This window comes from Delphinapterus leucas, chromosome 6 (assembly GCF_059928025.1).
Source record: "Delphinapterus leucas isolate spDelLeu-1000000601 "Yukka" chromosome 6, BTC_Dleu_Yukka2, whole genome shotgun sequence".
Taxonomy (NCBI): domain Eukaryota; kingdom Metazoa; phylum Chordata; class Mammalia; order Artiodactyla; family Monodontidae; genus Delphinapterus; species Delphinapterus leucas.
Window position 1 is genome coordinate 69,178,207 of NC_143134.1, and position 24,855 is coordinate 69,203,061.

Consider the following 24,855-nt stretch of genomic DNA (forward strand, 5'->3'; position numbering starts at 1 on the left):
GAGAATGTCTCCTTTTTTGGAAACCAAGAAATAATGTAAATGTCCTTTAACAGGAAATCAGACAAAGTATGATATATTCATACACCAAAACACTACTTATAAATCAATCCCAAATAAATGATTTCAGTTACTGGCAAATAAGCTGGATGAATTCACAACGTTGACTAAAAGAATCAAGACACAAAACATAGAATATGATTCTATTCATATAAAGTTCAAAATTAGGTAAAACTAAATTATGCTTTTTAGGAATGCATACATGAGTGGTAAAACTGTAAAAAAAAAAATGGAAATGATTATCATGAAAGGCAAAATTGGTTACCTTTAAGTGTTAAGGAGGGGATGGAAGTCATGATTAGGAAGTGGCAGGAGTTAAAACTTATATAGGCTGGCAATGTTCTATTTCTTGACTGAGTTGTGAAAAGATGGATGTTTGTATTATAATTATTTGTAAAACTGTGAATATTTGGATTATGCACCTTCCTGTTTGTTTTTATTTTACAATATGAAAGTTAAAAAGGATATTATAAACTCTATGCCAATAAATTTGAGTGTATATGAAAGACACCAATTCCTAGAAAAATACAACCTGCCAAAATGACTAAGAGACAAAAAATCTAAATGTTCTTCAGTCTATTTTAAAACTGAATTGAATTAGTAATCAAGAAAATTCTAGGCTCAGGTGGCTTCACTGACAAATTCAGCCACACATTCAAAGATGAACAAAGAAGGGAAAGAGAGAAATCCTTCCTCAACTTGTCTTATGAGACAAGCGTAACCTTGGTTAACCAGGAGAGAGAAAAAAAAAAAAAAACTATAGCAAACTGTACTCATGAACATAGATTTAAAAATTCTAAACAAAATGTGACCAAATCAAATCCATAATGATGAAGAAAAATACGCTTTCCTTTTCTCCTTACACTAAGTTAAATTTACTTTCTACATTTATCTCCTCAGTGAGAAGCAATGTGTTGAGGATAAGGATTTCCTACTTCACAAACAGATTATTGACAGTATAATGAAGGCAGTGATTTATAACACTATCAGTGTATTACTTATACTGACAGAAATACTTTGATCCTTACCTTGATGTAGCTGGAAACAATATTAGATGTTATGTTCTACAGAACCACTAAGTCACATTTTGAGGTCAAAATGGAATTTTATATTTAACAAAGAGTTTTGAAGACTAAAAAGCACTATATACATTTTAAGGCATTACTCTCAGCATCTGATATAATCTTTTTATTTGAGCTAAAACATAAAGCTCAAAAAAGTCAGGTATATTTGTTGTTTTCTAATGTATCCCAAGTGCTTAGAATTGTGCCTGGCACATGGCAGACACAAATATATTTGTTGAATGAATAATTTGTATTCAATTTTACTTCTAAAACCTGAATTATTTGAATTAAAGCAAGAAATTGATTTTATGTATAAGCTTTTAATTTGCTTGTTAACTAAGGCACACCCACTAATTCAAAGGCAAGTCAACACTGATGTCTTAAAAAGAAAGGACTGTTTCCAAATAAGGAAAACATTCTTCCTGATCTTCTTTTAAACCATAAAGAAGCTAAATTTTAACTGATTTAATCTTCTTAACTTGTGACTCAATTTCCTACCACTGAAAAAAAGCTCACTTTTACAAACTTAAACACCCAATCTCCAAAATCTGCCCTTTAGATTTGTTTGCTTCAATCTATTAAAATGCTTTTAAATTTTATATTAAGGCTGATTCATAAATTATGAAAGGCACAATAAAGTTTACAAGTGTGTTAAGAATATCTTACGGTTTAAAAAAACCCATTGTTTTTGGCAGTAAGTCTTAAAATGCAGACATCTGTATCAATTACCTCGCACAACCAAACGCCATCAGTCGATACTTGTTATTTACTGCTACACAAGTTCCATCAACAACATCTTGTGGCCAAACTCCATGAAGCTGCTAAAATTAAGAAAAATAGTTAAGATTTAAAGCATGTTCCCCAAATATACTTTTATCAATACAATTCTCCTTCAATGAACACAGTTTTATAAGGCTTTATATGGTTCTTTATATGGTTTGATCTGGATAGGAAAACATCCCATCAGAACTACCATCTGGATTTTCTCCCTTAAAAACCTCAATTTCATTAACTGGTTCAATAAATATTCCCAAATGAGCTCAGTCCAGTGCTAATCTATTCATAAAACACTAAAAAATGGATATCTGACCTGTAAATTCAAATTAAATGAAGACGACTTTCCTATTAAAATGTAAACCTCTTGATGGTAGAAACTGCATCTAATTTGCTCACTATTATCATTCTTGTCACCTAGCACATATTGTTGAACTTTTCTGATCAATCGAAAATGGTCGATTTTATTTCATCTATCCTTTAGAAGTGATTAATGATTTGTCAATTGCTGACTACTCTCTATTACTCCTTTGCTTTACAGTACAGTGGTTAGTAGCATGGTATCTGGCAGTCTGACATAACACCTCAGATCTACCCCTGACTTGCTAAAATGATTATTTGACCTTTCCAAGCTTCAGTTTTCTTATCTGTAAATTACCTCTTAGAGTGTTTTGAAAATTAAATGAGAACTTACATACAAGTAACCCACTTAATACAATGCCTGGAATTCAACAAGTTAAGCTTCAATAAATGAATGACATTATTATTAAGCTTTATATGCTACTTAATTCTGAATACAGACACAGAATAGATTCAGCTCCCTTGTCTGTTTTTATTTGTCAAATCAAGGGCATCCTAGATCATAAATTTCTAAGGCAAAGGTCATCATGACTGTTTAGTAAGCACAAAAAATCAGCACACTACAATACAGCACTTTATTTCTGGATTATCACGATAGTAAAATTCGATGATCCAATATAATTAAACTGTTTGAAATATAATACTATAGATTTTATTTAATTCCTAACTATAGAATCTACTATCTAAATATGGAATATTTGCTTTTTTGTAGGAATTTTATTTATTCTTCAATTTTAATAATAAAACTAGACATTATTTTAGTTAACAAAAATGGCAAAGACAGCATTGAGCATTATTTCTTTGGACTGCTGCCTAGACTGAAATTCGTCTATTCATCCCAATAACAAAAATTTTCCAGGTGCCTACTATTCACCAGGTACTGCTCTAGGTGCCAAGGATACTGCAGATATTCAAACATACCAAAATCCCTAGCTATATCCCTGCTTTACATTTGTTAAGAGACTGACAAGTTTAAAAAACTGTACAGTTTCACGTGGGAGGTTAGTAAATGTTACAGAAAAAAATAATACAACAATTAAGGAGAAGAGAGTATATGGGGGAAGATGTAATATTAAAAGGTCTTCCCTATGAAGATGCCTCTTGAGGAAAGCACTTTCGGAGATACAGCAGTAGAAAGGCCCTGTCACAGTAGCATTTCTGGCATGTTCAAAGAACATCAAAGAGGCCTGTGCAGATGGAGTGGAGTGGAGTGGAGTGGAGTGGAGTGGAGTGGAGTGGAGTGGAGTGGAATGGGGGAAGGAGAAGGAATAAATGAGGTAACAGATGAAATAGGGGGCCAGATTTATAGGGCTTTGAAAGTCACCATAAGAACTTTGGCTTTTTCTCCAATTCATATATGGGGAGTCATCTGGAGTGTCTTTAATTTTTTTTAACCCTTTCTATTATGAATTATAATACATTAGAGAAAAACACAAAAGCAAAAATGTACATCACAATAATATCACAAAGTAAACACTTGTGAAATTACCACTCAGGCTAGGAATTACCAGTACCCACAAGTCCCCCAACAGTGTCACTCCTGATCAATATTATCCTCACCTCTACCACAAAAGAAACAATATCCAGACTTACATAGTAATCACTTCCTTCTTTTCCTTTAAACCATTAACACTTAAACATGCGTCCACACAGAACTGATTCAGAGCTGCCTATGTTTTTTGTTTTCCTTCAATTTTATATAAAATAGAATCATAGCATGTACTCTTTTGTGTCTAGCCGCTTCCACTAAACATGTTTGTGAGATTCATCCATGTTGTTGCATACAGCCTTGTTTGTTCATGCTCATTGTCATGTCAAACACTGGGCTTTTAGCTCACTGGGCCTCTGGCCTCCCCTAACCAGTCTTGTTAGCTCTTTACAGTCTTTTTAGCTCTCCAAAGCCGTTAAGCACATTTAAAAAATATTTTTTCTCCAGCTCTTTTAGTTGCCCTCAGCAGGTTTTGTCCTAAATATCTTGTCCTACTGAAGGGTTCTGAGCAGAGGAGTGGCATAATCTGACATATTTTAATACATTTGCTAACTGTATTAAACAGTGCCAAACAGGGGACTTCCCTGGCAGTCCAGTGGTTAAGACTCCACGCTTCCACTGCAGGGGGCGTGGATTCGATCCCTGGTCAGGGAACTAAGATCCCGCATCACCGCTCGGCACAGCCAAAAAAAAAGGCAATGCCAAACAGGATTTTTATAAAGCACTTAAATAATGTCTGATATAAATACGGCATTAGTGTATTTCCCAATTACCAGTAATAGATATGTATTGTTTTCTTGTAATTTATATTTTCTACTTATAACTTATTTAATAATGTTTCGTCTACTTTTCATTATTTTAAATCCTTAATTTACTAGAAAACTTTCTTTAACCAAATACTAATACAAGCTGATATTCAGAAATGAGTCACTCACTTTCCAGCTCTAATATTTTTGTTTTCAGTAAAAACATTTAAATCCCAAACGTATGTCAACAAAATGAAGAGGCAATCTACTGAATGGGAGAAAATATTTGCAAATCATATATGTGAGAAAAGATTGTATCCAAAATATATTAAAAACTCACACATTTAATAGCAAAAAAATTCTGATTAAAAAATGGGCAGATGATCTGCATAGACATTTCTCCAAAGAACACACAGAGAGAGCCAAAAAGTACCTGACAACATGCTCAGCATCACTAACACCAGGGAAATGCAAATCGAAACCACAATGAGGTATCACCTCGTACCTGTCAGAATGGCTATTATCAAAAAGACAAGAAATAATAAGTGTTGGGAGGATGTTGAGAAAAGGGAACCCTTGTGCACTGTTGATGGGAATGTAAATTGGTATGCCACTACAGAAAACAGTATGGAACTTCCTCAAAAAAAAAAAAAAAAGTAAAGTTAGAACAACCATATAATCCAGCAATTCCACTTCTGGGTATTTATCCAAAAAAGAAGAAGAAAACACTAACTTAAAAAGACAACTGTACCCCCATGTTCAATGCAGCATTATTTACAATAGCCAAATATGGAAACATCTAAGTGCCCACTGATGGATGAATGGATAAAGAAAATTTGGTACACACACACACACAGGAATATACAGGTGACCCTTACAACATGGGGGTTAGGGGCACCTACCCCCGGCACATACAACTTTACAGTTGTCCCTCCATATCCTTGGTTCCGCATCTGTGGATTCAATCAATCGCAGATCATAGAGTACTGTAGTATGTATTTACTGAAAAAAACCCAGGTGTAGGTGGACCTGCACAGTTCAAACCTATGTTGTTCAAGGGTCAACTATATTATTTAGCCATAAAGAAGAATGAAATCTTGCCTTTTGCAACAGCATGAATGGACCTTGAGGGCATTATGCTGAGTGAAATAAATCAGACAGAAAGCTGATACCATATAGAAAAATATGCCCTTGAAAACTTAAAATCCTTTCCATTAAACAGACTGAACATGAATATTTAGCTTCTCTGACTCTTAAAACCCCAACTTTTATAACAGAAAAGATTTTTTTCAAAATGCATATGTTGGCAAGGACAAAGAATGGGAGAGGAGGTGGTATCAGAAAATTCTGGAAGCTGGGAAGCAAGTGGATGAGTAGAATCCTTAACTAGCAGTAATGATGTTGAAAAACAGCCACACTTACATTGTAAGGTACACAAAAGGCCTTGGAATTTAAATGTCTCTCAAAAGCTGAACTAAAAGCAGTAGGATTGGTTTAAAGCCTGTTTAATCAGTAGCTGGGACTGCCTACCTCCCAGTCTGAGCAGCTAAGAAATATCCCACCTCCACTCCAATAGAAAACTGGAGTTTTTCTTTAGAGAAAAACAAAAAAATCTCAGTGGTCTCTAGACCACACCAAAAATAGGGATACATGGCAGTTTACATCCTGAATTTGGACCCTCTAGTCTAACTCTTCCATAACTCAAATCCCAAAATACTGGGCCAGCCAGGTACATATTCTCTGAGAAAGACTGCAGGACTCTTCTCCAACAGACACTGGATACGGAGTGGGGAGGAAAAGAAATAACCCAGTTAGCTCGCCCTATGATGAAGATCACAGTCAACCAAACCCACCAGAGTCAACCAAACCCACCAAAGCCCACACAGCCTTCAGTGGATCCAAATTCTTATTTTGGGTCTCTGTCACAGCAACCAAATTCATATATTAATGAATCAAATATTAATTAACCATTAACTCTGAAAGGATCTAAAAATAAAGGAATATAGGAAATCCACAGGATGATAATGATGGACAGCCTAAAAATGCAACTGTGTTAAATAGGTACGTATAGTAAGCAATCGTCCAGAAGGCTCCAAGAGAAATTTATTCAAGAAGATGAAACGGATACTAATATAATCAAAATCACAATAACTATATTGGGAAGATGGGAAGAACTTACAGACAGGGTGGGGGAACAGGGAAGTGGGAAGTACATGGTCATTTTCCACAATGGGAAGTCAATGAACACAGCCTAAAAACTAAAAATTACAGGAAATACTCAGAGTAGTGGAGATAAATAGCAAAATCACCAGTAAAGGAATAAAAAGTAGTTGCCTCTAAGAATGAAAACGGCATGAAGAGAACAAGCAGGAGGAAAGGAACTATCATTTTTCATTAACATGTTAATAGAATTGTCTACTTACACTATTTATATGTATAGTTTTGATTTAAAAAATCTTAAATAAGGAAAATAGGGGAGGGGTTTAATAAAGACTAAAATTAATAAATGCAAAATTAAAAAATAAACATTCCAAGTAAATAAGTCATACCTCTGCAGTAAATCTACTTGACACTGGTGTGATAAATCCAACTTTACCATCATTAAACACAACAGCAAACCCATCAAGTGTGGCACAGTATTCCATGTCTCTAATGTGCACATCTTCAAAGCCCAGGAATGAACCTGCTGATGAAAAAAAAGTACATGAAATATGAATACAAATATAGTAAATTAATTCTCTTGTATTTTTGCTTGCAAACCATATAAGGACAGTTAAAAGGGCAAACATAATGACCTAACAACACTAAACAACTGAACTACTCCTTCCTACTCTCTCTCTCCCTCTCTCTCTCTCACACACACACACACACACACACACACACACACACACACACACACACACACACACACACCCCCTCCTCCCTTGCATAATTAATTCCAAAGTAGAAAAACCAATGTTCATCCATAAGAAATATCTAACTAGTTTATATAAAATATTAAACATCTGGTTCTGTCTCATGAAAAAAGTGTAACTACCTCTAGATGACTGGAGATCTACTGAAAAGGGTACTGTACAAAGATTAATAGCTTTCCTCCCATTTGTCATTCCTTCCCAGTGAATAAGATGAAGAAGTCCATCAGAAGTAGCAACCAGGAGATCTTCCAGCACAGACTGCAAACTGTAGAGAAGTAAGCAATTTAGAATCAATTTCCTTTTAAGAAAAGCATATTGGGTAAGCAATGAATATGAGTATAACTGCTCTGGAGAATATTCATGCAAAGATCATAAAACCACTTAACAAAACTGCCATTTATCTACAATTTAGCTATATATCAGCTTTATCTATGTATAATTCAATCTAGAATCAGAAATTCTGAAAAAAATGAAAGACCACGCGTTGCTGTAGTCACAAACCTGATGAATTATGTTTAAAAACTAGACGTACTGAAACAGCAAATTAGAAGATGGAAGGATAAGTGACAGCTGACAAGAAAGGAGAGACAGAGAAACCATGAAAAGAACTAATGACAGAATGACAATCTGGAGACATGGAGTGTAGAGGTAACAATCCTCTAACCCTGTCCAACAGAATTTTCACCAGTAATGGAAATGTTCTGTATCTGTACTATCCAACACAGTAGCCATTAGCCACATGTCATGATTATACACTTGTAACATGGCTAGTGTGACAGAAGACCTAAATTTTTAATTCTGTTTATTTTATCTGTAATTTACATTTAAATCACTTCATTTGACTAGTGGCTACTGTAGTGGAGAGCATAGTTCTAGACCACAGTATTTCTAGGGTATCAAAGAATCTCACATTGTGCGCATCCATTCAACAAACATTTAATTAAGCCTGAGCTCTGTGACAGGCACTATGCTGGGCTGGAGATTCAGAGGTGAATAAAATACAGTTTCTCCCTGCAGAAGACCTCTCAGCTGACTAAGTAGTGAAAAGTAATTATGTAGTATGATCTCAGCACTTATTGATACTTGCAGAGAGATTTAACAATTACAACTGCACGGCAATTAATGCCTGACTTGTTTACTCCTATAATGCCAAGTCCCTAGGGCAATGTTAGTTACATATGGCACCAAATGTTTGTGGGAGGAAGGTCAAGAGGGAAGGGGAATCCAAAAGTGAGGCTACAAAGATAATGGCAGAGAGAAAGAAAGAGAACCAGTGGAAACTGGTATCAAGAAAGCCAAGGGAATAAGATGGACTTAAGAAAGAGTACTCAAGAGAGTATCAAATGCTGTAAAAAAAAAAATTTAAGTATAAGAAAGAATGAAAAATGTAACGTCTATTTATATCTATTATGTACTGTTAAATTTCCTTTCATACTTAGGAAGTTAAGAGTCTATTTCAGAAATATTTTAATCCATAATGGTGAAAAGAACGTTTTTAATGTTTTCTTTAACTTTTAATTCTTTGGAAAGTTGAGTTCAATGACTTATTCCACCATATATTTCAGATGATGAAGGAGTTACTGTACTTTCTTCCCAACTATAAAAATATTTAAAAAGATAAGAATAACATGTCCCCTTACTGAGCTCCATCTCTTGAACTTCAGAGCATTTGCAGTCAACTACAATTCCCAGTTTAATGTAATTTCACCTTTTAAAATATTATATATTCTTTTATTTCAAATTTATATTTTAGTGGTAAAATTTATGTGTAGCATGTGGTGGCTAGAATATAAAAACTTTGTTTTAGACCTGATACAAGAGAGGCAATTTAGCGGAGGAGTCATTTGGTTTACCAGTGATTTTCATTCAGCAGGAGTCAGCCTCGGTTTTTTCAAACCACATTCTCCCTCTCCCCAGCTTGTATCTCCCTGGAAGAATCACTGCATATGACGATTAGGAACAAGATCAAGGTTACCCTCCAGTAATTTAATTGCCTTCTAGGCAAAACTCAACACTTCTCTGACAAAGTTAACAGAATTCAGAATCTCTACATCATCATCATCCACAGTACTGTGATTAAAAATGACCAGATGTCTGAATAAACAGGAAAATGTGACCCAGAGTGGAGAAAAATCCATCAATGTAAATAGACTCACAAACAATCCTGACGTTGGAATTAACAAATAACTGTGACAAAAATGATAAACAAATAAAAAAGGATAGATCCTCCCAGTTTAATTGAAAGTAAACAAACTTTCAATTAAACAGTTGAAAGTAAACAAACTTTCAATTAAAGGCTGATATCAGATGTTAAAGTACTGAATATTTCCATGAAGTTTAGTAAATAGGCCTTGTTTCAAGTCACCCAAGGGTCTGTCCCCACGGATTCCCATTCTCACAAAGATTTAAGAACTAAAGGATTAATTCTTGCCACCTGGGGGATGTTATGACCCTGTACCAATAATTTATATCCTACGTCTTTATATGTTGTACTGACTTTTATTGAAAATCACCCCTACGTGTAAGTGCACACAAAATACACATAAAGATACTCTAAGTTATGCCCTTAGAGAGGCATAACTATGCCTCTAGTTATGGCATAGTTATGCCCTCTACAATCACTGACTTCTATGGGCTTTATTAACAGCTATGTGGTATACCACAGGTGTTTGTTATTGCTGTTGTTGTTTAATTTAGGATGTCAGAAGTAGAATAATAGGATTTGGGGAGGAGAATAATAGGATTTTGGAATCTGATTAATCAAATATTCTTAATATAAAATGAATAATTCACAATTACCGATTCTCAAATATGTAAATATGTTTAATACCTAATTAACATTAAATACTATATATACTACATGGGTCTTTCTAAGTGCCTGGGAAGAAGGAAGATAATAAACTGTAGTATTTATTAGTATTAGTTAGAAATAGACTAAGAGTTTTAATTATAAATTATATCAGTTCTTTTTTAAAAATTTTTATTTAATTAATTTATTTATTTTTGGTTGTGCCGGGTCTTAGTTGCAGCCGGCGGGCTCCTTAGTTGTGGCATGCGAACTCCTAGTTGCGGCATGCACGTGGGATCTAGTTCCTTGACCAGGGATCAAACCGCATCCTCCGCATTGGGAGCGAATTCTTAACCACTGCACCACCGGGAAGTCCCAGTACTTTTTTAACTTTCTATATATTCTCTATCCTCAATTAATAACAAGGTGTAGATGCTTAACATTAATCCAATTCTTTCTTCAATCAAAAATTAAAAGATGGCAGACTCTTGCAATCTTATGCCTATAAGCAACAGCATAATCATTGTCCCTAACTTTATTTGACTAATTTTTGGTAGTGGGAGGGAAAACAGTTGGTTTAAAGGCCAAGTTTTATGCCCCCTCACTCAATTCAAAAGTATATAGGAATTCTCCAATCAAATTTCCAGGAGGTACATGTTACAGGTGCTAATAATAACACTGCTCTGAAATGCAATCATTTTACTGAAGTTCTGAGAGAAAATGAGAGATTTCCAATCATCTAAATTAGTAGATTAAAAACTAGCATCTGACAAGTTAAACTTGTACAAGACAGCAGGAATTCTTTTTTTAAAGGCTCTTTTTCTATCCTGTATCCATGAACCACACAGTTTTTGCCACCAGGTGGAGACAGAAAGCCATGCTTGTACAGTTCCATCCAGCTTGGAACCCAGACATTCAAACTTCCTTACACAAGTTACACTCCTGAAAAGGATCTCTATTCTGAAATAAAATCTGAGATAAAGAGTAACCTGAACTCAATCTCCTGTAGCCCTGATCACATTTAAACAAATAAAAACAACAACAAAAAGGCATTCTTCTTCTCTGAGGAGACTTAAAGTAAAAAAAGATAGATTAAACAAGGCAAGACAATAGCCAGCCACTTGTATACAATTCTATTTAACATGTTCTAGTATCTGTACTGTATTCTAACAAGAGAAATGATGAAGGAAGCCTTTAGTTAGAACTGTGAATCAGAAGAATTTAAGAAACATATGTATTACATTCATATAGTTTAATATATTCACGTATTGTATCCATATAGGTCAACACTTAATAAGACTACATAGTAAAAAGTCTTTTTTCCAAAACTGTCCCCCCTAGCCACTCAGTTCTCATGCCCAGTTTCTTACGTATTCTTCCAGAACAACACATAAATTACCACCACCAGCTTGCTTTAAAATAAAATAGTAGCATTTTAATGTACAGTATACCTCACTTTTTTTAACCCAACAACATATTTGGGAAGTTTTTTCAAGAAAAAGTGCCCTCGGGCTTCCCTGTTGGCCCAGTGGTTGAGAGTCCGCCTGCCAATGCAAGGGACGGGTTCGTGCCCGGTCCGGGAAGATCCCACATGGCGCGGAGCGGCTAGGCCCATGAGCCATGGCCGCTGAGCCTGCGCGTCCGGAGCCTGTGCTCCGCAACGGGGGAGGCCACAACGGTGAGAGGCCCATGTACCGCAAAAAAAAAAAAAAAGAAAAGAAAAGAGAAAGTGCCCTCAATGTTTTTATAAATGCATATGAGTATCTTTTTAAGTAACATGTACTATGTTATACCATTCAAACAATTCTAGATCTTATCAAAAAATATAAATTTCTAAATAAAATTACAGTTGGTATACCCAAATTGTGGGCTTTATTACAGTAATTTAAGTATAATAATGTACCATCTGTAAAATTTTACATTTTTTATAAGGGCTAATCAAGAATTTTTAGGACTAAAAAAAATGATCCTCAATGAAAAGAAAGAAAATCAACTTTCCTACTGCTCATGCGATTAACAAACTACACTGTATATTGTCATCACAAAATGCTAAATTTAACCAAAGTACTGTACCTCATGATGGGTGCTTGCAAATCCAATATTTTCCTCATCTCTAAATTTAATGCTGGAGCACACTGTTCTTCCTTAAAATGGGGTGTCCCCTTCACTTGTGGACTTCCTCTAAAGCAAAAAGCAAATACACAGGATTAAAGAGAAAGATACTGAATTCTCCTCCACTCTGTGACTAATAGCCAATCAAATAAAGTAACACAATCAAACGTAAAAATCAGGTGTTCATCCTTTAGGTTCTCAAATGAAAAACATACTTAAATTCCACTATAGCAGACATATCTATTTATCAATTAGAAATAAATGTGTCTGACCAGTGTAACTTATATTGGGGGGAGTGGGAATGGAGGGAGAAGAGAGAGAGGAGCAAAGAATCTTAGGGAAAAAAACAGTAAAGATAGAAGTTAATTCTCAAGGGAACCAACACACATTTAAAATGACTGACAGCCCTTTCTGAGTTGAGCAACTATGAACCTTATATACCATTCTATTATACAGTGCATGTCTGAAGTGATCCAAATCGTCACTTCATCTTCCCTTGCTCCACACCTCATTCTTGATTCCTATCCTTTAGGTATGTATCAGACTCAAGGTCAGATTCAGGGATGCAATTAGGAGATGTTTCACATTAAGTGGCAAAATGGGTAAATTCGAAAACTCCTTGGCACTAAATGGCTGCACTAGAGTGGCTAGGTCAATGCCAACATAATTGAGCTGTCACATACAAGCCCTCAAAAGGACTATAAAGCTGTTTTGGAATCTTTATATCCATATGGCATTGGACCACTCTTTCTCAATGCCTGTGCTAGAATTTAACAGCTAATCTGTCTCTTCTCTTACTATCAGCTATCACTTACTCTAGGCAACAATTAGCCTGCCTACATCATCTTTCCTTCTCATCCCCTACAATCCTAGAAACCAATTTGTCAATACTATTAAAACTAAGTGCGAAGAATCTAACAAGTTAAGGTTCCTAGCTTTGTGAAAATTATCTGGATGCTCAGAAAATTATTTAGATGCTTACTTATTAGTTTTAGATTACTTTCCATACAGAAACCTGGTGGTGCTTTATTACTATCCTGCTCTGCTACTGCCATGACCTGGAATATTTGATTCCTTCTACGTGTCTGAATGGCTAAATTGGCTAATGTTTAACCAAACATGTTCATGTTCAATTAGTATGTTTGATATGACAGCCCTTAAAAGGACATCATGAGTTATTAGTTTACAGGAGTCATATCTGAATTGCTAACCACACAAAACACTGTGATGAATTTTCTGAGATGTTCTCCATGTACATCTAGTTTTAAAGTTATTATTCAAAGTAATACATACACATAAATAGTCAAACAGTGCTAGAAGGCTTATGACAAACAAAAATAACTACTGAAGTAGTCTTCTTTCAGTGAGGAGGCAACCAGCTTGAATTCTTTGAGCTGTTATCTTCTTCTATTTACCTGCGTATTTTTTAAACCATGTGTTTACACTGCTTTAACATCATTAATTTTAGACATTAGCTTTTTATTCTCATTTACCCATTTTTTCACATCCTCCCAACATAATTATACCAAACTGTTTTCATTATGATGATTACATAAATATTTTTCACTTCTGGGTCAAGTAGTGTTCAGTAATCTTTCCTTAAATAACTTGGTAATTGTCCACATGCTTTCATTTGCTTGGTTTTCTTTTTTTTTTTTCTTCAGTACACGGGCCTCTCACTGTTGTGGCCTCCCCCGTTACAGAGCACAGGCTCCGGACGCGCAGGCTCAGTGGCCATGGCTCACAGGACTAGCCACTCCGCGGCATGTGGGATCTTCCCGGACCGGGGCACGAACCCGTGTCCCCTGCATCGGCAGGCAGACTCTCAACCACTGCGCCACCAGGGAAGCCCTGCTTGCTTTTCTTTAAACTTATACCTAAGTCATCTCATACTCCTTAATAGGTCTGACAAAACAATTCTCAATACAATCTTCTATGTGGTCAAACCTGCTACATAGCTTATCATTTCCATTCCCCCCCCCCGCCCTTGGAGGCATCCCTCTTTATGCCCATTGCCCTACTAAGTCTAATGCACAGCTATCAACATGATATTTACTTTGTCACCATCCTTATGATTTCTTTGCTTCTTTCCTATGTTGAACCCTTTATTTTATAGATCCTGTATCTTCCTCGGTTCACATATTCTTGGTGCTTCCTGGAAAGGTGCATGAGAAGTAAACTTAGAACTCTCAATTCTGAAATGTCTCTATTTTATTATGACACTTGAATGAATGTTTGTCCCTTCAAAAAAGACTATGATAAAGTTGTCTGAAGACATTTCTTCTGCCACTGTTCTATATCCTGGGAGGGTCTGTCAAATGTTTCTTTTAATGCTTTTATTGAATTTTTAATTTCTGCTATCATACTTTTCATTCCAGGAACTTTCTCACACCCACCTCCCCTTTTTTCTTATAGCATCAATTTTTTTAAAATTAGGCAATACCTGTTTAAGGTGGTTAATTTTCATTTCCCCAAAGTGTTTTTGTTCCCTGTATTGCCTATTTCCTCTGAGTTTCCTTTTTTCTGTTGTGTGTCTCTATTTTACGTTAGAAACTTTCCTAAGATGGATAACATCTTTCTTCATGTTCAAGAGGTTAATGAGAAAAAACTAATTATAAGCTCTATGTGTTCAAGTCGGGTTGTCAACTCAGGGTAGGCATTTTTGTTTGAGGTCTTCCAATATGAGAGGCTGTTGGGTCATTCATCGGGAGTGATTTAATTTCCCTAGGAAGAATCCCTCAATCAAGTACAGAAACCAGAAGTCTGGAGCCAAGCAGGGGAAGAAAGCTTGACATCCTACTGTTCAGTACAACAACTTTCACTTAATCCCCATCTTTAGTTTAGCATCTCATCCTTGCCCTACTCTGTGTCTGGAATCCCTCTGGTTTAATCAGACATCCTGTCTCCTGTGAGGTGAGAACATAGAAATCCTATTCCTTATTCAGATTTTCAAACAATCCCCATTTATGGCCCCTGGTTCACTCCTATATTCTGTGGTACTAGTACCTGAGCCATTCTAGGGTTTTGCAGGTCAAACATTCTAGGGTTCTAGGGTTTTGCTTTTCATCAATATCATATATGTAACGTTAGGCACTCAGGTTTGATATTCTTCCTAAGTCATTTATTTTTTCTCATCCAATTTTTAGGTCATGGGTTAGAGATACCTCCAGCTCTCATTAAAGATGAAAACAGTATTTCAACTTTTTGTCCTGTTGGTGATTTTCAAGAAAAAGGTGGAAACCTCATTACCCATCTTGAAACTGGAAACTATTTTCCTTTATATAAATACTATCATTTATTAGAGCTAAAAGTATTATGATAAGAATTTTATAGCAAATTTAAGTAAATCCTGACTTCTCAATGACTTCCATTATAAAATTAGGAGATAAACTTCACAGTATAATTTCCATCCCTTCCTCCAAACATACTAAAATTCAGTAAACTGTTAAAAATTACATTAACAAAAAAATCTAACTTTCTGATCAAAAATATTATTACTTATAGTTCAACAGTAATTTGAGAGTATTGCATCAGATTTTTGTAAGGGAGAGCCAAACTATGAACAGCACTGAATACCAGGAGGAAAAAAAGCAATAAATTGAGCAGTTACCAAGTATGAGTGTACAAAACGTTCTGCACACATTATGTCAACTGATTGATTACAATCTTAGGAGTCAGGCGTTATTATCTGTATTTTTCCAGAAAAGAAACTGAAGCTTCAGTTTATTATTAAGAATTTTGTTTATGGTCACAGAGCTAGTAAGTGAAGGAGTTAAACTGAAAACTAGTAAAGAGACTAATAATAACCTTTGTGTACACAAAGAAATATTACAATGAATGCTAAAGAATGGATTGGTGATAGAGTGGGGAGGGAGTAGTGTGTAAATTAATTAGGAGAGTGTTAATAAGAGTACACAAAGGCATCTACTAGCAGTGGCAGTAGAAACGTCTTTTCAGACAATTTTATCATAATCTTTTCTGAAGGGATATGAGAAAAGCATATTGAGAATTATAGTTCCCGGTCATTAACACAGACTTCTCAGAGACAGACACATACAATGACACTGTATGCATACCTGGTTGTCATTCAAGCTATTGAAACATAATATATTCTTCATTCTGGGGTACATAGAGAACTGTGCTTTCCTCACCACTTAAAATTAGGTATGGCCATGTGACTTACTTTGGCCTATAAAACACAAGGGGAAGTGACTTGGGTCATTTCTGGGCAGAGACTTTAAAGAGCCAACACTTGGTACACAATGCTCTGCTTTTATCCTCTACCGCAGGGACTTAGCCTATGCTGACTTACACAGTACAGCTGTCCCTTGGTGTGTGCAGGGGACTGTTTCCAGGACCCACCATGCATACCAAAATCCGCTGATGCTCAAGTCCCACAGTCAGTCCTCTTTATCTGTGGTTCTGCGTTCACAGATTCTACCAACCGTGCATCATGTTGTACTATTTGCGTTTACTAAAAAAAAAAAAACGTGCATAAGCAGAGCTGCACAGTTCAAACCCATGTTGTTCAAGGGTCAACTGTATACCACATCAAATAACTGAGAGTTGTTAGACTGTGGTCCAGTAAAACCCAACAAATTAATAGTTTGTGGTTATTATTCATGAGTGATTTTATTAACTATGTAGTCTGAGGAGCAGGAAGAAAAAAGAATGAAGAAAAATGAACACAGCTTAAGAGACTGTGGGATACCACCATACATACCAACATAAATATAATGGGAGTCCCAAAGGCAAGGCAAGAGGAAGAGGTAGGAAGAATATTTGAAGAAATAATGGTTGAAAATGTCCCAAATCTAACAGAAACATGAATCTAACCATCCAAGAAGCTTAGCAAACTCCCAAGAAGGATGAATTCAAAAAGATCCATACAAGACATCGTATTCAAACTACTGAAAGACAAAGAGAACCTTGAAAGCAACAAGAGAAGTGACGCAGCATATACAAGGGATCCTCAATAACATTAGCAGCCAATTTCTCATCAGAAACCATGGAGGACAGAGGCAGTGGGATGACAACGCAAATGCTGGAAGACAAAAAAAAAAGTTAACTAAGAATTCTTTAACTAGAAAAACTATCCTTCAAAAATAAAGGAGAAATTAAGAGATTTTCAGATAAACAAAATTTGAGGGATTTTGTCACAAGCAGATCTGAACTACAACAAACACTAAAGGGAGTCCTTCAGGCTGAAATGAGAGAACACTAAACAGTAATCCAGAGCCATATGAAAAAAATAAAGAACATCAGTAAAGGTAACTACATAGGTGAATATAAAGCCAGCAATATTGTATTTTTGATTTGGAAATCCACCTTTTTAACTATATGATTTGAAAGACTAATGAATGAAAAGATAATTCTAAATCTACATTATGGGCACAAAATGTATAATGATGTAATGTGTGACAGTAAGAACATAAAAGGGGAAGGATGAAGATGTAGAGGAATATAGTTTCGTTACTGAAACCAAGTTGTTATTAATTCAATCTAGGTTGTTGTAAGTGTAAGATGCTATGTAATCCCAAGATAACCACTAAAGAAACCTGAAATATACAGAGAAAAGGAAATGAAAAAGGAATCAAAATTAAACACAAAAGAAGACAGTAATGAAGGAACTGAGGAACAAAAAAGATACGACACACAGAGAACAAACAGCAAAATGGCAGAAGTTCTTCCTTAACAGCAATTATTTTAAATGTAAATAGATTAAACACTTCAATTAAAAGACACATTGTCAGAATAGATTAAAAAAACACATAATTCCATTTCTAAGTTTTCTATAAGAAACTCAGTTTAGATCAAAAGAAACAAATAAGTTGAAAGTGAAAGGATGAAAAATGATACTCCATGCAAATTGTATAACTAAGAGCTTAGTGGTTACAGTAATATTTGACAAAATACTTTAAATCAAAAATTGTTAAAAGAGATAAAGGACATTATATATTGATGAAAATGTCAATCCAGCAAGAAGATATAACAATTATAAACAGATAACACATGTAACAACAGAGCCCCAAAACACATGAAGCAAATACTGAAGCAAATAATGAAGCAACTGAAGGGAGAAAAAGTTCTAAAGTAATGACTAGACAATAGTTCTAAAGTAACAAATGGACAATACCGCACTTTCAATAATGCACAGAACAACTACACAGAAGATTAGTAAGGAAACAGAGAGTCTGAACATTATAAACCACTCAGACCTAAGATGTATACCAAACTCTACCCAGTAACAGCAGAATGCACATTCCTTCGCAAATGTACGTGAAACATTCTCTAGGATAGAACATGTTAGGCCACCAAAATGCCTCAATAAATTTAAAAAGATTGAAATTATCTTCTCTGACCACAATGAAATGAAACTAGATAGCAATCACAGAAGGAAAACTAGAAAATTCACAAATATGTGGAAATTAAACGACACCTCTGAGATAGCCGATAGGTCAAAGAAAAGACCAAAAGGAAAATTAGAAAAGACTTTGAGACTAATGAAAATGAAAACACAACACCATAGGAGGCAGTGAATGCAGTGATCAGAGGAAAATTTACAGCTAAAATGCTTGCACCAAAAAAGCAGAAAAATCTCAAATCCATAACCTAACTTTACACCTTAAAAGGATCTAGAAAAAGAGCAAACTTAACTCAAAACTAGCAGAAGGAAGGATATAATGAAGACTGGAGTGGATTTAACAAAAAACAGAGAATGGGAAAACAATAGAGAAAATCAAGCAAAGCAAAGGTAGTTCTTTGAAAACAACAACAAAATTGAAAAACCTAAGGAAAAAAGAAAGGAAGACTCAACTCACTAAAATCAGAAATGAAAGAGGGGACATTACTACTGACCTTAGAGAAATAAATGGATTATAAGAGAATCCATATATTTAGTGAACTTGAATTTCCTTCTTTCCTGAACACACACAAATTGTCTTAAATATCCAGTGGAAGCAGATTATGTTTAATAATTCAAAAGGCAACCTAGACAACAACAACTGCAACTTACTAAGAACGTACTAACTCATTGTTCTCATTTATAGATGCGCAAAAACATAGAAAGTAACTGAACAAGCAGCTTTTCCAAAGTTATTGCCTATAAAATGTACAGCCCAGACTGAAACCCATGTGGCTCTAATTTCAAATGCCATTCTCTTCTCCACATCTCTAAACTACTATATATTTATCAGAGGTAGTAATATTGAGTCCAATATCATAAGAAAGTAGGGAAAATGAAATTAAGCTAGTTTAAGAGTTTTGTTTTATGGATGTATTTTTCATGAATTAAAAGCAGTTTCCATGCTTCCCTGGTGGTGCCAGTGGTTAAGAATCCACCTGCCAACAGAGGGGGCACGGGTTCAAGCCCTGGTCCAGGAAGATCCCGTATGCCGCAGAGCAACTAAGCCTATGCGCCACAACTACTGAGCCTGCGCTCTAGAGCCCGAGAGCCACGACTACTGAGCCCGCATGCCACAACTACTGAAGCCCACGCGCCTAGAGCCCATGCTCCGCAACGAGAAGACACCACAATGAGAAGCCCGTGCACTGCAACGAAGAGTAGCCCCCGCTCACCGTTAACTAGAGAAAGCCACGCACAGCAATGAAGACCCAACACAGCCAAAAGTAAAAATAAATTTATTTTTTAAATAAAGTTTCCTAGCTTTCCATTCTAATGAATGCAATGCATTCATGTCAATGAACAGCCCCCAAAGGGCAATGAAAAATGAAATGAGGGGTAGGTCAACTACTAGTCAAACTTCCCATAGCCTTGAGGAGGGAGTAGTTTCCCACTAAATTGATAAAAATAAAAAGCAAACTACAGTACTCAAAAACGTATCATAAAAATTACAAATAAGTCTTAAAAGAGAAAAAATTGGGCTTCCCTGGTGGCGCAGTGGTTGAGAGTCCGCCTGCCGATGCAGGGGACACGGGTTCGCGCCCCAGTCTGGGAAGATCCCACATGCCGCGGAGCGGCTAGGCCCGTGAGCCATGGCCGCTGAGCCTGCACGTCCGGGGAGCCTGTGCTCCGCAACGGGAGAGGCCACAACAGTGAGAGGCCCGCATACCACAAAAAAAAAAAAAAAGAGAGAGAAAAAACTGCCTTTAATATATATGTGAAGTATGCTCTGGAGGGCTAAACAAGATGATACAGAAAACTGTCACTATGCAGTTAAATTCAACAGGCATTGATTTCAACAAAGTCCAGTGTGCAGGACATCTCAAATACTTTAAGTGCCAGTAACATAGCAGATAACCTGATGGATTTGGTGGTGCTGGGGGTGGGGCGGGCAGCGCACGACACAGGGACATCGGATAGGAATTTCAGAAGTATAGCTAACTATACAGTGTTTTTCCTAGCAACATAACTTACCCTAAGGCCTATCTTTCCTTCCAAGTATAGCTCAAATCTCCTTATCTACAAACCTTTCCCTGACAACTCAAGCATTTCCCCCTGAAATGCTACTAACACCTTTAGGGATGTTCATTCACTTGGCATTTGCCATTGCATATTGCCATTAATTTTAAATGTCTCTCAAAAAAAAAAAAATGTCTCTCTTCATTAGCATCTTATACCTTTTCAGCAACAGAATAGCTAGTGCCTTACAAATGACAGTAAAGCATACAATAAGTGTTTGATGATGATGGAAAAAAATCTCATTCCAGATTTTCACGTTTTTTTTTCCAGTTTCTTGAGGTGTAATTGACATAGAACACTGTATGAGTTTAAGGTGCACAACAAAATGATTTGCAATATGTATACGCTGTAAAATGATTACCACAATAAGATTAGTTAACATCCAACACCTCACAGTTACAATTTTTTTCCCCTTGTGATAAGAACTTTCAAGATCTACTCTCTTAGAGCTCAGGTTATCAGATTTTAAAATGATTCTGGAATGTATTAGGCTTGATCCAGGAAGTTCTGGCGATCCTAGGTGAATTCTGGACCAAAAGGCTTTGGTTCTCCAACCATAGTTCTGGAAAGGCTCAGGATGGTTTCTTTCATCAAACTCCATACCTCCTGTTTCATCATTTTCAGTTAACCTAATTGTTACCACAATATCAATGATGAAAGTATTTGGGCATGAAATAAAATGATGATATCTTGAATGTGCTAAAACATACTCAGTGAAAAAAGACTGAAAATTGTTCAAGCTGACTGATGGACACATAGGTGGTCATCAGTCACGTTATTATTATACTAACAGCAAACTGGTGCCAAATTAGCCCTCCAGAAACAATTAAAAAAAAACTGGGCAAAATATATAAAACAACCATATTCAGACACTGCATAACAGGCAGAACAGGACTATAATCCTGAGTGAAGGGAGACAAACAAGGTTTTCTGATAGAAGTCACTTTCTAGACTACCATGTATGGTGGGAAGACACAAGCATAATATGGCAGTCTTGTTAAGCTGAGGAGAAAAAGATAAAAGTTCAGGGAAGCAGAAGCAGCTATTTGTGGAACAGAGTACAAGAGAGGTGAGAGATACAGAGAAAGAGCTCTAGAAACCTAGAGCTTAAGGGATTCCCCTTAAGTCTTGCTGAATACTAAGCTATGCATATATATGGTGAAACCCCACAAGGTCAGCCAAAGAATAACTACCAGAGTTTTAAGCTGTACCGTTCATATAGGGCTGAGAGACATTCCAGTTCTGACCACATAAAAGAGACCTCATTAAAGACCCAGGACATTAGCAGAGAGCTCAGAAGGGCTAAGCTAGTCTACAGTAAAGGTTGAACCTACCCTAAAAATACATAAACAAGCTTCAAAAGGATCAAGAAGCTCTCCAACTTAACTGCCATCCAAAACAAACCTCAACATTCTTTAAAGCAAAAGAATGAAAATCAGACATTTGATACCTAATACAATGTCCATGATCCAACCTAAAATCACTAGACATGTGATATGCCCCAGCAACTCAACTCTTAGGTATTTATTTACTCAAAAGATATAAAGCTAACTGGAGAGTGAAATGAGACTGGAATCTGAAAAAGCAGACAAGGTTCACAATTTCACTTTTTACTTTTTGTATGTCTCTCATTATCTGTGTGCTTTTTAATACAATTTTTAAAGGTTACACTCTATTTACAGTTGTTACAAAATATTGGATACATCCCCTGTGTTGTACAATACATCCTTGCAGCCTATCTTACACTCAATAGTTTGTATCTACTACTCTCTCACCCCTGTATTGCCTCTCCCCTCGATGGTAACCACTAGCTTGTTCTCTGTATCTGTGAGTCTACTTCTCTTTTGTTATATTCACTCGTTTGTTTTATTTTTTAGATTCCACATAGAAGTGATATACAGTATTTGTCTTTCTCTGTCTGGCTTATTTCACTTAGCATAATGCCCTCCAAGTCCATCCATGGTGCTGCAAATGGCAAAATTTCATTCCTTTTTATGGCTGAGTAGCATTCCATTGTATATATATATACACCACTTCTTCTTTATCCATTCATCTGTTGATAGACACTTAGGTTGCTTCCATATCTTGACAATTGCAAATAATGCTGCTAGGAATACTGGGGTGCATGTATCTGTTCAAATTAGTGTTTTTAGGGGTTTTTTTGGACATATACCCAGGAGCAGAATTGCTAAGTCATATGGTAGTTCTATTTTTAGTCTTTTGACTAAAAATATGGTTTTCCACAGTGACTCCACTGACTTACAGTCACACCAACAGTGCACGAGACTTCCCTTTTCTCCACATCCTTGACAAGACTTGTTATTCATGTTCTTTTTTATGATGGCCATTCTGACAGGCGTGAGGTGATATCTCATTGTGGTTCTGATTTGCATTTCCCTGATAATTAGCAATGTTGAGCCTCTTTACATGTGCCCATTGACCATCTGCATTTCCTCTTCAGAAAAATGTCTATTCAGATCTTCTGCCCGTTTTTTAATTGGGTTGTTTGTTTTTTTGATGTTGAGTTATACGAGCTGTTAATGTATGTTGAATATTAATCCCTTATCGGTCATATTGTTTGCAAATATTTTCTCCCATTCAGTAGGTTGTCTTTTTGTTTTGTCAATGGTTTCCCTTGCTGCGCAGAAAGCTTTTATTTTTTTTAACATCCTTATTGGAGTATAATTGCTTTACAATGGTGTGTTAGTTTCTGCTTTATAACAAAGTGAATCAGATATACATATACATATATCCCCATATCTCCTTCCTCTTGCATCTCCCTCCCACCTTCCCTATCCCACCCATCTAGGTGGTCACAAAGTACTGAGCTGATCTCCCTGTGCTATGTGGCTGCTTCCCACTAGCTATCTATTTTACATTTGGTAGTATATATATGTCCATGCCACTCTCTCACTTCGTCCCAGCTTACCCTTCTTCCTCCCCATGTCCTCAAGTCCATTCTTTACGTCTACGTCTTTACTCCTGCACCTTGCTGTGCAGAAGCTTTTAGGTTTAATTAGGTCCCATTTGTTTATTTTTGCTTTTGTTTCCTTTGCTTTAGGAAACGGATCCAAAAAAATATTGCTGTGATTTATGTCAGAGTGTTCTGCCTACGTTTTCCTCTAGGAGTTTTATAGTATACAGTCTTACATTTAGGTCTTTGATCCATTTTGAGTTTATTTTTATACATGGTGTTGGAGAATGTTCTAATTTCATTCTTTAACATGCAGCTGTCCAGCTTACCCAGCACCACTTACTGAAGAGAATGTCTTTTCTCCATTGTATATTCTTGCCTCCTTTGTCAGATTAATTGAGTATAAGTGTGTGGATTTATTTCTGGGCTCTCTATCCTGTTCCACTGATCTATGTGTCTGTTTTTGTGCCAGTACCATACTGTTTTGATTACTGTAGCTTTGTAGTATAGTCTGAAGACAGGGAATGTGATTCTTCCAGCTTTGTTCTTCCTTCTCTAGATTGTTTTAGCTATTTGGAGTCTTCTGCATTTCCATACGAATTTTAAAATTATTTGTTCTACTTCTGTGGAAAATGCCATTGGTATTCTGATAGGGATTGAACTGAATCTGTAGATTGCCTTCGGTAGTATGGTCATTTTAACAATATTGATTATTCCAATCCAAGAACATGGTATATCTTTCCATCTGACTCATCTTCCATTTCTTTCATCAGTATCTTACAGTTTTCTGACTACAGGTCTTTTGCCTCCTCAGGTAGGTTTATTTCTAGGTATTTTGTTCATTTTGATGTGAAGGTGAATCAGATTGTTTCCTTAATTTCTGATAGTTCACTGTTAGTGTATAGAAATGCAACAGATTTCTGTATATTACTTTTCTGTCGTGCAACCTTACCGAACTCACTGATGAGCTCTGGTAGTCTTCTGGTGGCATCTTTAGGATTTTCTACGTACAGTACCATATCACCTGCCAACAGTGACAGCTTTACTTCTTTTCCAATTTGGATTCCTTTTATTTCTTTTTCTTCTCTGATTGACGTGGCTAGGACTTCCAATACTATGTTGAATAAAAGTGGCAATTGTGGGCACCCTTGTCTTGTTCCTGGTCTTAGAGGAAATGCTTTCAGCTTTTTCACCGGTGAGGATGATATTAGCTG

The 24,855-nt window shown here is 36.1% G+C and overlaps 1 protein-coding gene across 17 annotated transcripts in view; it reads right to left on the reverse strand.

The window, feature by feature from the left end:
- RIC1 (RIC1 partner of RAB6A GEF complex) overlaps positions 1 to 24,855 on the reverse strand; it is a 169,621-nt gene that overhangs the window by 75,420 nt on the left and 69,346 nt on the right. For 9 of the 17 annotated variants that reach the window (XR_002644530.3, XR_002644531.3, XR_016393431.1 and 6 more), the window contains exons 4-7: positions 12,267 to 12,374; positions 7,528 to 7,670; positions 7,040 to 7,176; positions 1,851 to 1,942 (exon numbers count right to left, since the gene is read on the reverse strand). Coding sequence is in view for 11 of the 17 variants with exons in the window: in XM_089912526.1 (XP_089768652.1) it covers positions 1,851 to 1,942; positions 7,040 to 7,176; positions 7,528 to 7,670; positions 12,267 to 12,374 (480 nt within the window). In the remaining 6 variants the exon portion in view is untranslated. The other 8 variants (XM_022573668.3, XM_022573670.3, XM_089912523.1 and 5 more) reach the window with 8 other exon arrangements.